This window comes from Phaenicophaeus curvirostris, chromosome 16 (genome assembly GCF_032191515.1).
Source record: "Phaenicophaeus curvirostris isolate KB17595 chromosome 16, BPBGC_Pcur_1.0, whole genome shotgun sequence".
Lineage (NCBI taxonomy): Eukaryota > Metazoa > Chordata > Aves > Cuculiformes > Cuculidae > Phaenicophaeus > Phaenicophaeus curvirostris.
In genome coordinates, this window is record NC_091407.1 from 17007165 (window position 1) to 17023445 (window position 16281).

The 16281-nt window shown below is 52.5% G+C and overlaps 1 protein-coding gene across 4 annotated transcripts in view; it reads right to left on the reverse strand.

Annotated features, from left to right (window-relative positions):
- The window catches only part of RAB11FIP3 (RAB11 family interacting protein 3), a 93030-nt gene that overhangs the window by 38631 nt on the left and 38118 nt on the right, over positions 1 to 16281 (reverse strand). For 3 of the 4 annotated variants that reach the window (XM_069870121.1, XM_069870120.1, XM_069870122.1), the window contains one exon: positions 7041 to 7132. In XM_069870121.1, the coding sequence (XP_069726222.1) occupies positions 7041 to 7132 (92 nt within the window). Of the gene's footprint in view, positions 1 to 7040; positions 7133 to 7398; positions 7475 to 16281 lie in introns of those variants that run through there. The other variant, XM_069870123.1, reaches the window with a different exon arrangement.

The window sequence follows — 16281 nt, forward strand, 5'->3', positions numbered from 1 at the left end:
TGGTGAAACCCCACCTGGAGCCCTGTGTCCAGTTCTGGAAACCCCAACATTAGAAGGATATGGAGCTGTTGGAATGGGTTCAGAGGAGGCCACAGAGAGGATGCAAGGGCTAGAGCACCTCCTGTACGAGAACAGGCTGAGAGAGTTGGGGTTATTCAGTCTGGAGAAGAAAAGGCTCCGCGGAGACCTTAGAGCAGCTTCCAGCACTGAAAGGGGCTCCAGGAAAGCTAGGGAGGGGCTCTTGATCAGAGAGTACACGGACAGGATGAGGGGGAATGGTTTTCAGCTGCAAGAGGGGAGATTGAGATGAGATCTTGGGAAGAAATGTTTTGCTGTGAGCGTGGGGAGGCCCTGGTGTTCCAGTGGTGGCTGCCCCATCCCTGGAGGTGTTCAAGGCCAGGTTGGATGGGGCTTTGATCAACCTGCTCCAGTGGGAGGTGTCCCTGCTGACAGCAGGGGATGGAACTGGATAAATTTTGAGGTCCCTTCCAACCCAAACCATTCCATGATTCCTTCAAACTCAGATGTCCTGACAGCAGAGCTGATTAGGAAACCCCAACCACTGCCAGTTCTACTTTCCTGCTCTTACTGAGATGCCTTTGCGCCCAGCGCTGCTTGGCCTGCTCATAGCCCCTGATACCGCCCTTTCCCTGCATCTGTGCTCCTGCAGTCCAGCTCCCACGTTTCTCAGTCCCACGCACTGCGCTTGCGGCTTAAGATAAGGCTTCAAGGTCTTTCCTTTAAAGACTCCTTCCAACTTTTTTGTGCAATGCAAACGTTCCAGCTGGGATCTTTTCCAACCAGCAAAGAAATTTCTCACCATAAGCCTGAATTATGATTCCTCCTTCAGGGACATTCGGGCCCTATTTACTCTCCCATCCTCTTCTCTAAGCAATACCGATACATGAATATACACACAAAATGCCCTGGCAACCCAGCAGGCCAACCATATCCTGGGCTGCATCCACAAAAGTGTGGCCAGCAGGGCGAGGGAGGGGATTCTACCCCTCTATTCCTCTCTTGTGAGACCTCACCTAGAGTATTGTGTCTAGTTCTGGAATCCTCAACATAAGAAGTAGATGGAGCTGTAGGAATGGGTCCAGAGGAGGCTTCAAGGATGATGTGAGGGCTGAAGCACTTCCCATATGAGGACAGACTGAGAGAGTTGTTCAGCCCGGAGAAGGGAAGGCTCCGAGGAGACCTCATAGTGACCTTACAGTACCTGAAGGGGCTACGAGAAAGCTGGGGAGGGACTGTTTACAAAGACTTGGAGTGATAGGATGAGGGGCAATGGCTTCAAACTGGAGAGGGGCAGATTTAGACTAGACATAAGGAGGAATTTCTTCACGATGAGAGTGGGGAGGCCCTGGCCCAGGTTGCCTAGAGCAGTGGTGGCTGCCCCATCCCTGGAGGTGTTCAAGGCCAGGTTGGATGGGGCTTGGAGCCCCTGATCCAGTGGGAGGTGTCCCTGCAGGGACACGGCAGGGGGTGGGACTGGATGGGCTTTAAGGTCCCTTCCAACCCAAACTATTCTATGATTCTATGATTCTAATATTAATTTCCCTGGTATTTTCAGGCTTCTTGTTACCAAGTTACCATCATGGACTGATTTTCAAATCAAATTACTAAATCAACCCCACAAATGTAGTAATTTGATTAGTGTATTTCCTTGTGCCAAATCAATGCAAAGATAATACCGACTGTTCACTTGTTTGCTGCAGAAATGTGCTCTGTGAGTGTGAAAAGGATGGGGAGCTAAACAGAAGAGCACAAAGGGTTTGGGGACAATGGCGATATTGCTCAGGGCTCTGTGTGCTTCCTTCCCCAAGGGACAGGGAGAACAACAGACATCCAACCCAATGGCAGGGGTGTGGAATTGTATGAGCTTCAAGGTCCCTTCTTACCCAAATCACTCTATGATTCAATGATTTCCCGCCCAGATCCACTCCTGTTGTGCTGTACAAGTTGCTTCTGAGCCTTTCACCAGAGCGGACGTGCCTTGGGGATGATGCTTGCAGGGTGCCCATGTGCATGCCGGCTCAGTGTTGCTGCATGCCGGGTCAGCGCTGCACTTCTGGGCAAGCAAAACACTCCTCTTGTGGCAGCACCTGGCTAAGCAGGATGCATTTTCCTGGCTGTATGGAGAGGAGCCACAGCAGTTGCCCAGCAGATGGCAACAGCCCTGAGGAAGGCGCCCAGCACTGCACAGCATCACCTGCCCCACTGCCTCCATGCCTCTCACCGGCAGGCATTCCGGCTGCTGGTCTCCAAAAGGGTCTTTCTGCAATCTTGCCGGCCCGGGGCCCCATGGCTAAACCCAGCATTTGTGCTATATATCGCTCCTGCAGCCAGCCTCTCCTCCAGCCTGTCTGGAACAGGATGATCTTTAGGGTCCCTTCTGACCCAAACCATTTCATGATTCCATGCTCAATCCCAGCAGCACATGGAATTCTTGTGGTTTGCTTTCTTGAAGGGAGATTCAGCCTTTCTGCTCTGCAGTGCTCATCCCTCCCCAGGAGATGGGGCAGAGCACCCTTGTCCTAGGGCAAGGCACAGTAGGCATGGAGAAAGCCAACTCCAAATTCACCTTTCCTGTAGGGCATCGCATGAGTGTACCTCAGAACTGAGTCACAAGCTTCCTAGGAGGTGACAATAGCTCCTACCTTCCAGTCAGTCAGCAGCAAAGCTGCGCTAGCCCAGCCTGGGGGAAAACAGGCGAGGACTTGGGTGTCAGGACAGACAGACTCCAAGATCCCATTGCACAGCTTTAAAAAAACAGGGTGGCCAAAACTGCTGTCGTTATTTTTGGTGACATTTCCCTGCAGAAGTACCTGGAGGACACGCTGAGAGAGCTGGCGTTGTTCAGCCTGGAGAAGGGAAGGCTGCAGCAAGACCTTAGAGCAGCTTTCCAGTACAAGGCAGCTGGGGAGGGGCTCTTGATCAGGGAGGACAGGGACAGGGTGAGGGGGGACAGTTTTCAGCTGCAAGAGGGGAGATTGAGGTGAGATCTTGGGAAGAAATGTTCTACTGTGAGGGTGGGGAGGCCCTGGCTCAGGTTGGGCTGAGCAGTGGTGGCTGCTCCATCCCTGGAGGGGTTCCAGGCTAGGTTGGATGGGGCTTGGAGCTCCTGAATCAGTGGGAGGTATCCCTGCCCATGGCAGGGGTGGAATGGATGGGCTTTAAGGTCCCTTCCAACCCAAACTATTCTGTGATTCTATGAACTGTGGAAGACTCTGCCTTCACAAAAGTCCCAGCCTGAAGTGTCCAAGTTCAGACCTTGCCCTTCCAGTAGGAAGGTTCAAGTGTTGGTTCTTCTCTGTAGAGCAAACACTCGCTGAAAGACACCAGTGTGGTGTACTTGGGGTTTTCTGCAGACCTTTAGCTCTCTGGTGACAGCCACCAGAAAAGGCGATGAGTCACCAAGAAGAGCCACCTTGTTAACAAAGAGAAGACATTTTCATTTAGGGTGCTTGAAGCTCTCGTTTACACTTGTTTGAACAAACATTTGCTAGAAAAGCTCCGTGGAGGCCCCCAGCTTGTAAGAACCAAGCACTCAAGCCACAGTGATTCTGTGCTATTTAAGGGGGACAGAGTCAATACCCCAAATCCAGCCATCACAATTACTCAGCACCATGACACAGCAAACACACCACCGCTTCTTCAGCTCACCTTCCAAATGTTGTCTGGTGTGTAATGAGAGGAGGAAAGCTCACTGTGCTCCCTCGCCCTGCAGCCCTGCCAAAGCAAGAGGGGCTCACTCGTTGCCTGAAGGCCACCAGTTGTGTTATGGGGACTGAGAAAGGAGCTGTGGTGTTTAAGAAGCTGTTTAGCTGCCTGATGGTCCCACGTGGCAGCCACTTTTATAGCACTGTGCTAACTGCCTTTCTAGGTCTGAAACAGAGACACTTAGAAAACATACCGCTTTTTGGTAGTGTGGAAGGTCTACCTTGGAGGAAAGACAACACCTTCACTTTTGGAAGGGTGCCTTTTCCCCCTCGTCTCTTCCAGGTGAATCCAAACAAAGTGGAATCTATACTCAAAGAATCACAGAATAGTTTGGGTTGGAAGGAACCTCAAAACTCATCCAGTCCTACCCCTGCCATGGGCAGGGACACCTCCCACTGGATCAGGGGCTCCAAGCCCCATCCAACCTGGCCTTGAACACCTCCAGAGATGGGGCAGCCACCACTGCTCTGGGCAACCTGGGCCAGGGCCTCCCCACCCTCATAGCAAAACATTTCTTACCAAGATCTCATCTCAATCTACGCTTCTTCAGCTGAAAACCATTCTCCTCATCCTATCCCTGCCCTCCCTGATCAAGAGCCCCTCCCGAGCTTTCCTGAAGCCCCTTTAAGCACTGGAAGCCGCTCTGAAGTCTCCCTGTAGCCTTCTCTTCTCCAGGCTGAACAATCTCAACTCTCTCAGCCTGACCTCATACGGGAGGCGCTCCAGCCCTCGGATCATCTCCGTGGCCTCCTCTGGACTCGCTTCAACAGCTCCATGTCCTTCCTGTGCTGAGGACTCCAGAGCTGGATGCAAGGCTCCAGGTGAGGTCTTACCAGAGTGGAGCAGAGTGGCAGAGTCCCCTCCCACGCCCTGCTGGTCCCACCGCTGTGGATGCAGCCATTTGTTCCACTCCCTGCTTTACCCTTTCCAGAGCAGCTCCCTGCTGCACCTGATGAAGAAGAGCCAGAGAGCCCCTCGCTGCAGACAGCTCTGCCAGGCTGGGCTGCACCCTGGGCTGCTGCTCCCAGTAGGTTGCTTTGTAGATTTCTTCTCTGTTCCCCGGTCCCTGAACCAGCTCAAGCTTTCCAAGGTGCAGCACTACGGGACATGTGGAATAAAATGCTCATTGGGAGCTCGCTGCTCAGCTGAACGAGAACAAAAACCACACGCCCCAAGACACCGATTTATTTTTACACTCACAGCGCTGAGCAGTATTTCTCAATCTCATTCTCATTTGCTGAACCTCTACAAAATCCTTGCAGGCTGAAAATTACTTCGAATCATGTATCCAAGACAACAAGGGTAATTCATCCCCGGCATATTAAATGGAGACACTGGCAGAGTTCTGATCATTAGCTGATTCGCCTGAATTCAACATAAGAACCTATTTACATCTTTCTGAAAAGGAGATTTCAGGATTCATCACCTTTTTTCCTTGGGGTCACCTTGTCGTTTCAAGGAAATGATAGCCTGGCAACAGAATTATTTCATCCCAGTGGGGCACACACCTGGCTTGTTGGTATTCCTGCCCAGAATAGCTTGCAGCCCTGGCAGAGCTCATATGTGTTAAATTAGCCCTCAGAAAACATCCCCGCTCTGCATCTTGAGAAGATTATCCCTTGGTGCAGGCCTGAGGAGCAAGAAGTGAAAGCCCTTGCCTGCACAAGCACTGTGAGGCAGACTGTAGCAACCTCAAAACCGCTCAGTCCAGTGGCTAAAAAGCACATTTGTGACCTTGGGCCACATGGAGAAATGATATGAAACGCCACCTCCCCTTCATGCCCTCCTTCTACCCAGCTATTTGGCTTTACAACTACCTTTTGAAAAGGAAAAATAAGCTAATATTCTTCCCACTGTGAATGCCTTCTCCGGGAGGAACCCAGGATCACACACTCTTCAGGCTGCATTCATCCAAGTGGTCCTAAGGGATTGAGTGACTCACTCAGGGTGACTATGCAAGTCCACTGATGATGGAGAACGGAGGCCAGCAAACCATAGAATCATAGAATAGTTTGGGTTGGAAAGCACCTCAAAGCCCATCCAGTTCCAACCCCTGCCATGAGCAGGGACAACTCCCACTGGATCAGGGACTCCAAGCTCCATCCAACCTGGCCTTGAACATCTCCAGGGATGGGGCAGCCACCACTTCCCTGGACAACCTAGGCCAGAGCCTCCCCCACTCTCATCGTGAAGAAATTCCTCTAGTCTAAATCTGCCCCTCATCCTATCACTCCAAGCCTTTGTAAACAGTCCCTCCCCAGCTTTCTTGTAGCCCCTTTAGGTACTGGAAGGTCGCTCTAAGCTAAACCAGCTCAAGAGAAAGCCCACACCTGACTGGGAAATGGGGTGATGAGCTGGTTGAGTGTCAAACGTAAGAATAGTTTGGGTTGGAAGGGATATCAAAGCCCATGCAGTTCCACCCCCTGCAATGGGCAGGGACATCTCCCACTGGATCAGGGGCTCCAAGCCCCATCCGACCTGGCCTTTGGGAAAGGAAAAGCAGAAGGAAGCATAGAATCTCCATGCAAGACCAGAGCCAGCCAGTCCCCTGCTCTGTCAGCACCTGCAGCACCTTCTGCTCCAGGCTGGAAGGCACAGAGCAGGACCTGAGAACGCCTAGCAGCCAAAGGCTAGAAGCCCACAACCACGGACAGCAGATCCCTGTAGCAGCAGCCTCCTTTCTAGCCGGGAAGAGGAGACACAGATGTCACTGCAATATGCTCCTGTGCTTAGGAATGCAGAGGGGAGGGAGGGATGGAGGCCATAACTTGAACGAAAGGCAAACCCCATGTCAGGCAAGCATCCTTGATCAAACCCAAGAGAGAGAAAAATAAGCTACATTTTTGTCTTCTGCTCTGCCTTTTATTGGCCAAACACCACTGAGTGCCAACACCCCGCTCCACTGTGCCCCTCAGGTAGTCTCCTGGTTGGGACATCTCAAAACCAGGGTCAGGTTCTCCAAACACAGACGCTTCAGCAACCAGACAAAGACGACAGCAGCAGGCACCCTTCCCACGCTGCTGATGTTTCACCACAAAAAGGACCTCCCTTTTCCACCCAGGGCACCGTTCTGCATCCACAGCACTAGCTGTGGGGTTTTGCTTGAACACCAATTTTAACTTAACACCCCCAAATGCTTGGTGCAAATTCTCTAGGCCACTCACCTACAGCTTGAAGGATTTGTCTTTACCACACATTCAGCAACCCTGCACCCTGTCACAGCAAATCTCTTCTCTCCCAGATGAGCCCTCCATGCTCGAGTCTCCCGCTGACCAGGGTTGATGTTTGCAGGAGGTAACCATGCTCATACTTGCCTCAAACGTGACGAAGTCATCAAACTCATCAGGACAGGCCGGGGCTTCCTCCTCGGGGGTATATCCCATATCATACAGCTGGCTGTCAGGATCTGCAGCAGCAAAGAAAAGAGAACGAGCATCACCAAAAAGGAAACGCGCACTCTCAAGCAAAGAACAGGTCTAGAAGGCATAACAGAAGAAGGACAAGAACTTCCTCTTGCACACACCGGTGCCTTCAGCTTTCAGAAAGGACCTCTGCTTCCAGGTGTCCCACCACCACCTCGGGTGGGAGGCAACCAGAACAGCTGCTCCCTGGCAGAGGTCCCACGAGGGCCCTTGCTGCTCCGATGGCACTGGCACCTGGATTCATCCCTACCCTGCCATGGTCTCCGTTCCTTATCCTGGTTTCTTCCCTATCTCCGTTTTCTGCATCCTCTTATTCTTCTCCCAGAAGGCTTTAATCCTGCTGTGGGCAGGGAATACATTAGATCTATGTGTGACAGCCAACTACCATGGGAACCGCAGAGAAAGCAGGCTGCACCAAAGCTTTTATCATCTCCTGCTCCTCCCGTGGCCAGCCACATCAGGAGCTATCCTTGCACAGGGACGGGAAAACAGGAGGCTTGCAAGGAGATTTCTTTAAACAAATATTCCTCCTCCCACCCCTAAACACCGATCTGCAGTGGAGCGGAGCGGCATTTCTCCAACCCCTTCAACCGAGGAAGAGAGCATAACATTCCCCGTGTTCTCTCAAGCAAGAGCTAATGCCCAATCCAGCACACGACCTAGATCACAGGCTGGAAACACCAAATCAAGATCAGATGCTGCAGTCCCAAAATAAATAGCAGGCTCAAACCCACACGCCTCAGAGCTGCGAGCATTGCGGCACTAGGTTTCTCTGATGTTGATGAAGTTGGCCAGGCAGAGGGAATCGTTATGTCAATGCTCCTAGGGAAGCTTGGCAACCGCCTGGATTTGGAGAGGGACAGGCTTTCCCTTTACGGCTTCTCAAGGCAGACGATGAGAGTGGAGCTACAAAGCAGGGTCTGCTTTCTGCATTCTTCACGCCGGTGGCTTCCCAGCGGGCCGGCGGCTTAGCCAATTCAACCAGGCTGCAATTCAAGCCAAAGGGGCTCCTCAGTCACACGACGCTGGGCTGCAGCCCTCCCTCAGAAGGTACAACCCTTAGATAGTTGCAGCCAGGGCTTCTGCTTTGGGTCCATCTCTATCAAGAAGGACCAATTTTCACCAGCGGATCTGTACATCTATTATGAAGTCAAGGCATTAGGGTACAGGACAAAGTAAGAAATCAAGCTTGTAGCAACAGCCCTCACACCTAAACACCCTCCCCAGTGCCTCCTTCACAGCCCATTAAACACAAACACAGTCCGGGCCCTCGAAGATGTTGGAGCCACCAACCTGAGGGGTACCGGCAGTCCATGGAGGTGGGGGAACCAAGAAATGAGCCTTCGCCTAACCCAGGTCTGAAGCTCCCATGGGTTAGACTGTAAGCTCAACTGCTTTTCCAGAAGGCAGCATAAGATGCTGTGCTCTACAGCAAGCACACGGTGGGGTTACAGCTCCATCAGATAACAGGTGCTCTTGTTCACAATTTATGACTTCAATACCCCTGCTGCTCTCCCTGCCCACGGCAAAGGGCAGCAGCACTGGCAGGAGCTGTACTTCCTGCTGCCGGGCTCCTGCCTGGCAGATGCACATGAAGACACTACTGCCCAGGTAGGTTCCTCAGGGCAAGGTAGCCTCAGGACACCTCTTTAACGGGTTTAGCACTGACGTAGCTTAAAGAACTATTCTTCCTCTGCTCAAATGTTACCCTGACTCCACCTGCACAGCTCCACCATGGGTCTGAGCTTACAAGCAGGAGTTTTCCCACTGACCTTACAGCAACTTGCAGTACTGAAAGCGGCTTCAGGAAAGCTGGGGAGGGGCTCTTGATCAGGGAGGGCAGGGACAGGATGAGAGGGAATGGTTTTCAGCTGAAAGAAGGGAGATTGAGATGAGATCTTAGGGAATGTTTTGCTTTGGGGGTGGGGAGCCCAGAGCAGTGTTGGCTGCCCCATCCCTGGAGGGGTTCAAGGCCAGCTTGGATGGGGCTTGGAGCCCCTAATCCCATGGGAGGTGTCCCTGCCCATGGCAGGGGGTGGAACTGGATGGGCTTTAAGGTCCCTTCCAACCCAAACCATTCTGATTCTAAGAACATATATTCCACCTTGCTTGGATTCACCTGGATTAGCCTCTGTCTCAAGATCTGCAAGTGTCCTTGCTGGCATCAAGGAGGAGTCTTCTGGGAAAACTGAGCAGTGTTCCTGAGAGGCAAACCCTCTCACAATTCCAAAACAGCGGGGACAGTCAGCCCCATCTCGTGCAGACGACAAGACGTATAGGCAACGTCCACCTCCAGAGAGGTGGCTCTGCTGTGGACGGGAGCATCATCCAAAGGGCCAGGTCAGCTCTCTGGGCACACGCTGCAGGCACAGAGTCCTGATCCAGTGCCCGGCAGGACTCTGCCCAGCAGCATGTCCCACCTGGTGACAGCTCTGCTCTCCAGAGCCTCCGAGCATGCCCTGGCACAGCGCAAACGCCTCATCTGCAGCACATGTGAACCCCCGAGCCAATGGTGGCAAGGCTCCAGCCAAACAGCCAGGTGCTGGGCAGCTGGTGGTGCCTCCAGCTGACTGATCTCGCACCTCTGCCAGGCAACCCAACCAGCCTTCCCAGTGCCCACCCTGCAAGGCCATCTCCAGTGCTGCTGGTGGCACTCCACAGCACCCAAAACACGGCACAGCCAGGCACAGGCTGCTCCTTTTGGCTTATCCCCGCATTATTTTCTCCCTCCCATTCTAAACAGACACACAAAAGCTTCCTGGTTTTCTACAGACACAGATAAAGATATTTATCCAGCTCATTCCTCCCAAAGAGACTTGAAAAGGGAGGATTTGCAGTCAAGCAAAGGCTTCCAACTCCCTTTGGAAACATGGGTGTAAAGCGTGGGTAGACAACGCACAAGCAGCTCCTGATACCAGCTGCCTCCTGCCCAAACCCAGCGCTCCTAGAGCTCTCCCAGCTCTTCAGGTGCTTCTCAGTGTGGGGGCAAACGTGAGACTGGTTGCTCCTTCTGTCAGCATAGCGCACAGTCCAAAGAGGGGGTCTCTGTGCAGGCAGGGTTTCTCTTCACAGCAAGCTCTACTTCACAAGGGAAGACCATTTGAGAGGCCACCTGCACTGTTTCTGGTGGCATGGCCAGCAGAAGCCATGCCCAGGAGACAACACTCTCTCCATGCTCCACATCAGAGAGCAGAGACAAACACCACCACAAAGAAAGGTTGACTTTGCTGCTCCATTCATTCCCCCCTCCCTCTGGAAATGCCATATGGTGGTTTGTGTATAGGGAGAGTTGCCATGGAGAGCCTGCCCGCAAGCCTTCCAGCACAATAGGCTGCATTGAGCTTCCAAATTCCTGTCCAAAAGAGCCAACTCCCCCCCACCAAGAGACTTTTGCTGCTCAATGCACACTCCTGGTGTGAAGAGCACCATACTGCACGTGCAGGAAGAGGCATGTGGTGTGAGCTGGAGGCTCTGGTAGCTGTTCTCCCTGCCACACCTTTAACAGGGCAGGATGGGCATGGGCCACCAGCAGAAGCATCGTACAACATTGCTCCAGGGGCACATGGGGAGCACAAACACTCAAATCCCCTCCATTCTCCCCCTTAGAACTCAGAGCCAACTCCCAGCTGATGCCCTGCTCTCCTTCACATCCCCATCTCCATGACCCTCACACCATAAAACACACTTTAGCTTACACTCATCCCTGATTTCACCCAACATCTAACTTTTATTTAATGGTCAATGTGCGCCACTTGGAGCCACCTCTTTTCCCTCTGCTCTGGTGAGACCCCCACCTGGAGCCCTGCGTTCAGCTCTGGAGTCCTCAGCACAGGAGGGAGATGGAGCTGTTGGAGCAAGGCCAGAGGAGGACACAGAGATGATGCAAGGGCTGGAGAGCCTCCTGTACGAGGGCAGGCTGAGAGAGTTGGGGTTGTTTAGCCTGAAGAAGAGAAGGCTCCATGGAGACCTTAGAGCAGCTTCCAGTACTGAAAGGGGCTCCAGAAAAGCTGGGGAGGGGCTCTCAGTCAGAGAGGGCAGGAATAGGATGAGGGGGGACAGTTTTCAGCTCCAAGAGGGGAGATTAAGATGAGATCTTAGGAAGAAATGTTTTGCTGTGAAGCTGGGGAGGCCCTGGCCTAGGTTGCCCAGAGCAGTGGTGGCTGCTCCATCCCTGGAGGTGTTCAAGGCCAGGTTGGATGGGGCTTGGAGCCCCTGATCCCATGGGAGTTGTCCCTGCCCATGGCAGGGGTTGGAACTGGATGGGCTTTGAGGTCCCTTCCAACCCAAACCATTCCATGATTCTATGCCGTCATTCCTGCCAGCATTTCAAAAATCATAGTCCAAACACTGCTGTGTGAAGCTTCTAACAAGGACCGTCTCTGTCCAAACACATCTGCCTGCTCTCCCACTGATGGAGTATTTGTTCACATCTTCCATGCCAACTGCAAGCCAAGAGCAACCTCCAGTCTGTATCCATTGAGCCTCTAGAGCTACTGGCAATGCTCCAAAGAGTGGCACCACCAACAGTAGACACAGCCAGCTCCACCAAGATTCCTTCTGGAGGAACGGCACACATGCTGCTAGAGAACAAGGTCCTGGGCTCTTTGGAGGGGTGAAGGCATGCTGAGCTCTTGCAGCGGCCAGAGACGCGCCCTCCAAGGTCTCCTTGTGCTGACAGGAGGATTGCTGCGCGTCAGAAGGGCTTGGGTGTGCAGTAGTAACCTGAGCTTTTGAAGAAACACAAGAGAGCATAGAACTACGGGGACAGAAGTCCCAGGGTGCAGAAGGCTCCTGAAATAGATTCTAAAAACTGCTTTGAGAAGACAGGATTTCAGTAAAAAGGCACCTTGACTGAAGAGCTGTGGGTAGAGGAGTGACACACAGGTCAGAAACAGAGCCAGTTTTATCGGCTTCATAGAGGAATGACCTAGAAAAACAGCCTTTCAGAAGTATTTAAGTCATCTGCCAACACACACTGTACACGCTGCCGCAAGCCACACAGCCACAAACTCGATGCAATTCAAACAGTCTGGATTATGTGCAGCAAACAGACCTGAGTTATTCAACACAGGAATAAGGCCAGGAACCTGCATGAATGGCACATAACGAAACAATCCCCCCACAAAAAAAAGGTCAAACGAAGTTACGATTGGCTTGAGAGGACAACTGATATAAACGGAGCTCTCCTGCCGGGCATGCGGCTGGAGAAGGAGGTGGCAAAAGACACACAGCAAGCACCAAAAAATGATAGGCGTCCAGGAGGATCTTGCACCCAAAAAGGAAACGGAAGGGAAGCCTCTGTTTCCAGAGGCAGCTCAGGGAGTTGTGCTTTCACCGAAGCTCCATCAGCCAGGAGTTGTTCACCACTGCAGGATAACGCCAGCACCAGTCCAACCACGTGCCCTGTGACTCTCCAGAAGTGATCCAGGAGTACATTTATAATCTGATGCTCACACACGAATGGTGGCACTGATCAGAGTTGGGAAGAAGAGCTTTCTGCTCTTCCTGCAACCCACATCACTGACTCCTCCAGAGATGAGACAACAGGGGCACTTGCTGAAGGCTGTCATTTTACAACCAAAACTTACACAGATGGAATAATCGAGTGGCAAGCTCAGGCTCCCAAGGAGGCAGAGGCAGATTAAGGTTGCTTACCCAACCCTCACCCAAGCCACTCTCTGCTGATGTAATTTAGCACTCCGTCATTTCCTGAGTAGCACTGCTCATGGATCAGCACTTACTGATACAGGGCGGAGAGTGGATTGGGAGCGGCCCTGAAGAGAAGGACTTGGGGTGCCGGTGGATGAGAAGCTCAACATGAGCCAGCAATGTGCACCTGCAACCCTAAAACCAGCCACGTCCTGGGCTGCATCCAGAGCAGTGGGACCAGCAGGGAGGGAGGGGACTCTGCTCCTCTGCTCCACTCTGTTGAGACCTCACCTGGAGCCCTGCGTCCAGCTCTGGAGTCCTCAGCACAGGAAGGACATGGAGCTGTTGAAGCGAGTCCAGAGGAAGCCACAGAGATGATTCAAGGGCTGGAGCACGTCCTGTATGAGAGAGTTGAGGTTGTTCAGCCTGGAGAAGAGAAGGCTCCAGGGAGACCTTAGAGCAATTCCAGTACTGAAAGGGGCTCCAGGAAAGTTGGGGAGGGGCCCTTGATCAAGTAGGGCAGGGATAGGACGAGGCAGGAGGGTTTTCAGCTGAAAAGTGAGGAGATGGAGATGAGATCTTGGGAAGAAATGTTCTCTTGTGAGGGTGGGGAGGCCCTGGCCCAGGCTGTCCAGAGCAGTGGTGTCTGTTCCACCCCCGGAGGTGTTCAAGGCCAGACTGGATGGAGTTTTGAGACCCAGATCCAGTGGGAGGTGTCCTTGCCCGTGGCAGGGGGTGGAACTAGATGGGCTTTAAGGTCCCTTCCTACCCAACCATTCTACAAGTCTATGACCATCAAGAAGAAAGATGTCCAGTGGACAAAAGCACCAACCCAGGAGGAGACACGGCTTGGCACAACCAGAATGGGATTGAGATGCAGTGAGCTGTAATTACTCAGAATTGCAGGGAAAGGCTTGTCTCAATGCTGGGGGTGCCCAGCAGAGCCAGCTCGCCCGCTGCTCACCCATCACAGCCCAACCAGTGACTCTGCAATTAGGACCAATTTCCCAACAAAGCCACATCACAAGCAGAGCAGCCTCTGCTGTCTACGGAGAGATCAGGAAACGCTCAGAACAACAGTTTCACCACATCAATCTGTCAAGGCCTCACAAGGGAACACTCATGGCACAGTCACAAGCCTCCAGGCCGTGACAGAGCTCAGCAGGAGCAAAGACATAGGTGAGTAATTATCCCTTCATTAGTAACACCAGATTGACTGGATTCCTAAGGATAAATGATCTGACAGCTCCAGCTCTGCCTGATGGTGCAGAGGCAAGGCTCTCCTTTACCTGCACTCAAGAAGTCAATCCTACTTGATCTCTGGCCAAACATAGCCGGGGAGGATGGAGGAGACCTTCCCCAGCTTCCTGGGTTGAGCTTAAATAATCCCTCACTCCAGAGCTACCATCCAAACCTGGGAAATCAAAACAAAGGAGGACCGAAACCACCCCCACCACCCTGATCTGGAGGCACCAGCCCAACCTCTTCCCCCACGCTCCCCAAACCGCAGGTGAGCCTGTTCTCCCAAAAGCATTCGCAGCAACAGATATGGAGCAAACCGGCCCACTCCCAACACAGCAAATAAAATACACGATGGAGAAATAGCGAGACAACAGATGGAGGATGAGAAATGTCTATTTTCTAATAGCACTTGTCTTTGTTTCCTTCTAGTCAGCATCTCCATAGAAGAGTGTGCTCAGAACCACTCCAACGCTGTTCTGTGTTTTCATACTGTTTCCCCATGAAAACAGGGGGTCCCTGTAGTATTTTTTTATCTCCCTTACCAGAAAAATCAGTGTTCTTTTGGGTGTCAAGCTTAAGCCTTCCATTTGCAATTTAAACTCACCCTAGCTTGCCTTGATCAGGCTTGGGTTATGGTCCAAAGGTCTCAGGGGCAACCACAAGCGTTCTTTACTTCATCACAGCTGTGATGTCATGGTAAAAAAAGGATGGCTTTGCAGTACCAGGAACCACATTTCCCTCGGGTTACGTGTGTATTTTGGACCTGCAGCCTGTTACACTCCATGACAGTGATGGGATGCAGTAAGATTTCTCTGGCATATACATACAAACTACTCAAAAAGAAAGCAAGCCTGGGTGGAGAATGGATGGAGAGCAGCCCTGAAGGATTTGGGGTACTGGGGAGAAGAAGCTCAACATGAGCCAGCAATGTACGCTTGCAGCCCAAAAAACCAACTGCATCCTGGGCTGCATCCAAAGCAGGAGGACCAGCAGGGCCAGGGTGGCGATTCTGCCCCTCTGCTGAGACCTCACCTGGAGCTTTGTGTCCAGTTTTGGAGTCCTCAGCACAGGAAGGACACGGAGCTGCTGGAGCAAGGCCAGAGGAGGCCACGGAGATGATCTGAGGGCTGGAGCACATTCCGTACAAGGACAGGCTGGGAGAGTTGGGGTTGTTCACCCTGGAGAAGAGAAGGCTGTGGGGAGACCTTAGAGCAGCTTCCAGTGCTGAAAGGGGCTCCAGGAAAGCTGGGGAGGGGCTCTGGATCAGGGAGTGCAGAGGCAGGATAAAGGGGAATGGTTTTCAGCTGAAAGAGGAGAGATTGTGATGAGATCTTGGTAAGAAATGTTTTGCTGTGAGTGTGGGGAAGCCCTGGTGTTCCAGTGGTGGCTGCCCCACCCCTGGAGGTGTTCAAGGCCAGGTTGGATGGGGCTTTGATCACCCTGATCTAGTGGGAGGTGTCCCTTCCTGTGGCAGGGAGGTGGAACTGGATGGATGGGCTTTGAGGTCCCTCCCCACTCAAACCACGCAGAGATTCTATTTCTCAAAACAGGAGAGACACTCATACCAACCTCCCCTTCCCAGGGCCCCCAGGGGCTGCTGAGCCTTAGCAGCAGTTTTATGGCAGCACGTTTGAGTGATTCCCTGCTGTTCACATCCCTGAGCTGCGAGGAGCCCTGTGGACACAGTTTTCTCCAACACTTCTGCGCTTCTCCCAAAAGTAGGTCAATGCAGCCTGTCATCTGCCAGGCTGTTTTTTGGGAAGCTGTGCTCCCTGCTCCAGCCAGGCGTGCCCGGAGCAGGCCAGCCCCGGCCCTGATGTAACCCTTAACCCTGCTGCCAAGTTCCAGGAATGAATAAACTCAATTGTTTATTTAAATTAAAAGAGAAATGCAAACCACAAAGTCGTGGTGAGCCAGAAGTGCCCGCCCCATCCGCATCCCAGTCCTTTCCCTAGCATATTATTTAGCATATTATTAGCGTATTTACTGTAAGGGTGATGAGGCCCTGGCCCAGGCTGCCCAGAGCAGTGGTGGATGCCCCATCCCTGGAGGTGTTCAAGGGTGAGATGTCCCTGCCCATGGCAGGGGTGGGACTGGATGGGCTTTGAGGTCCCTTCCAACCCAACCCATTCCATGACTCTCTGATATCATAGCAGAAATGAGAGCTTGAGGGTGATGTGAGTCGTGTGGTTCTGCTCACCACTGCTCCGAAGCTCAGCGATGGGATGGGTTTCAAAGCTGA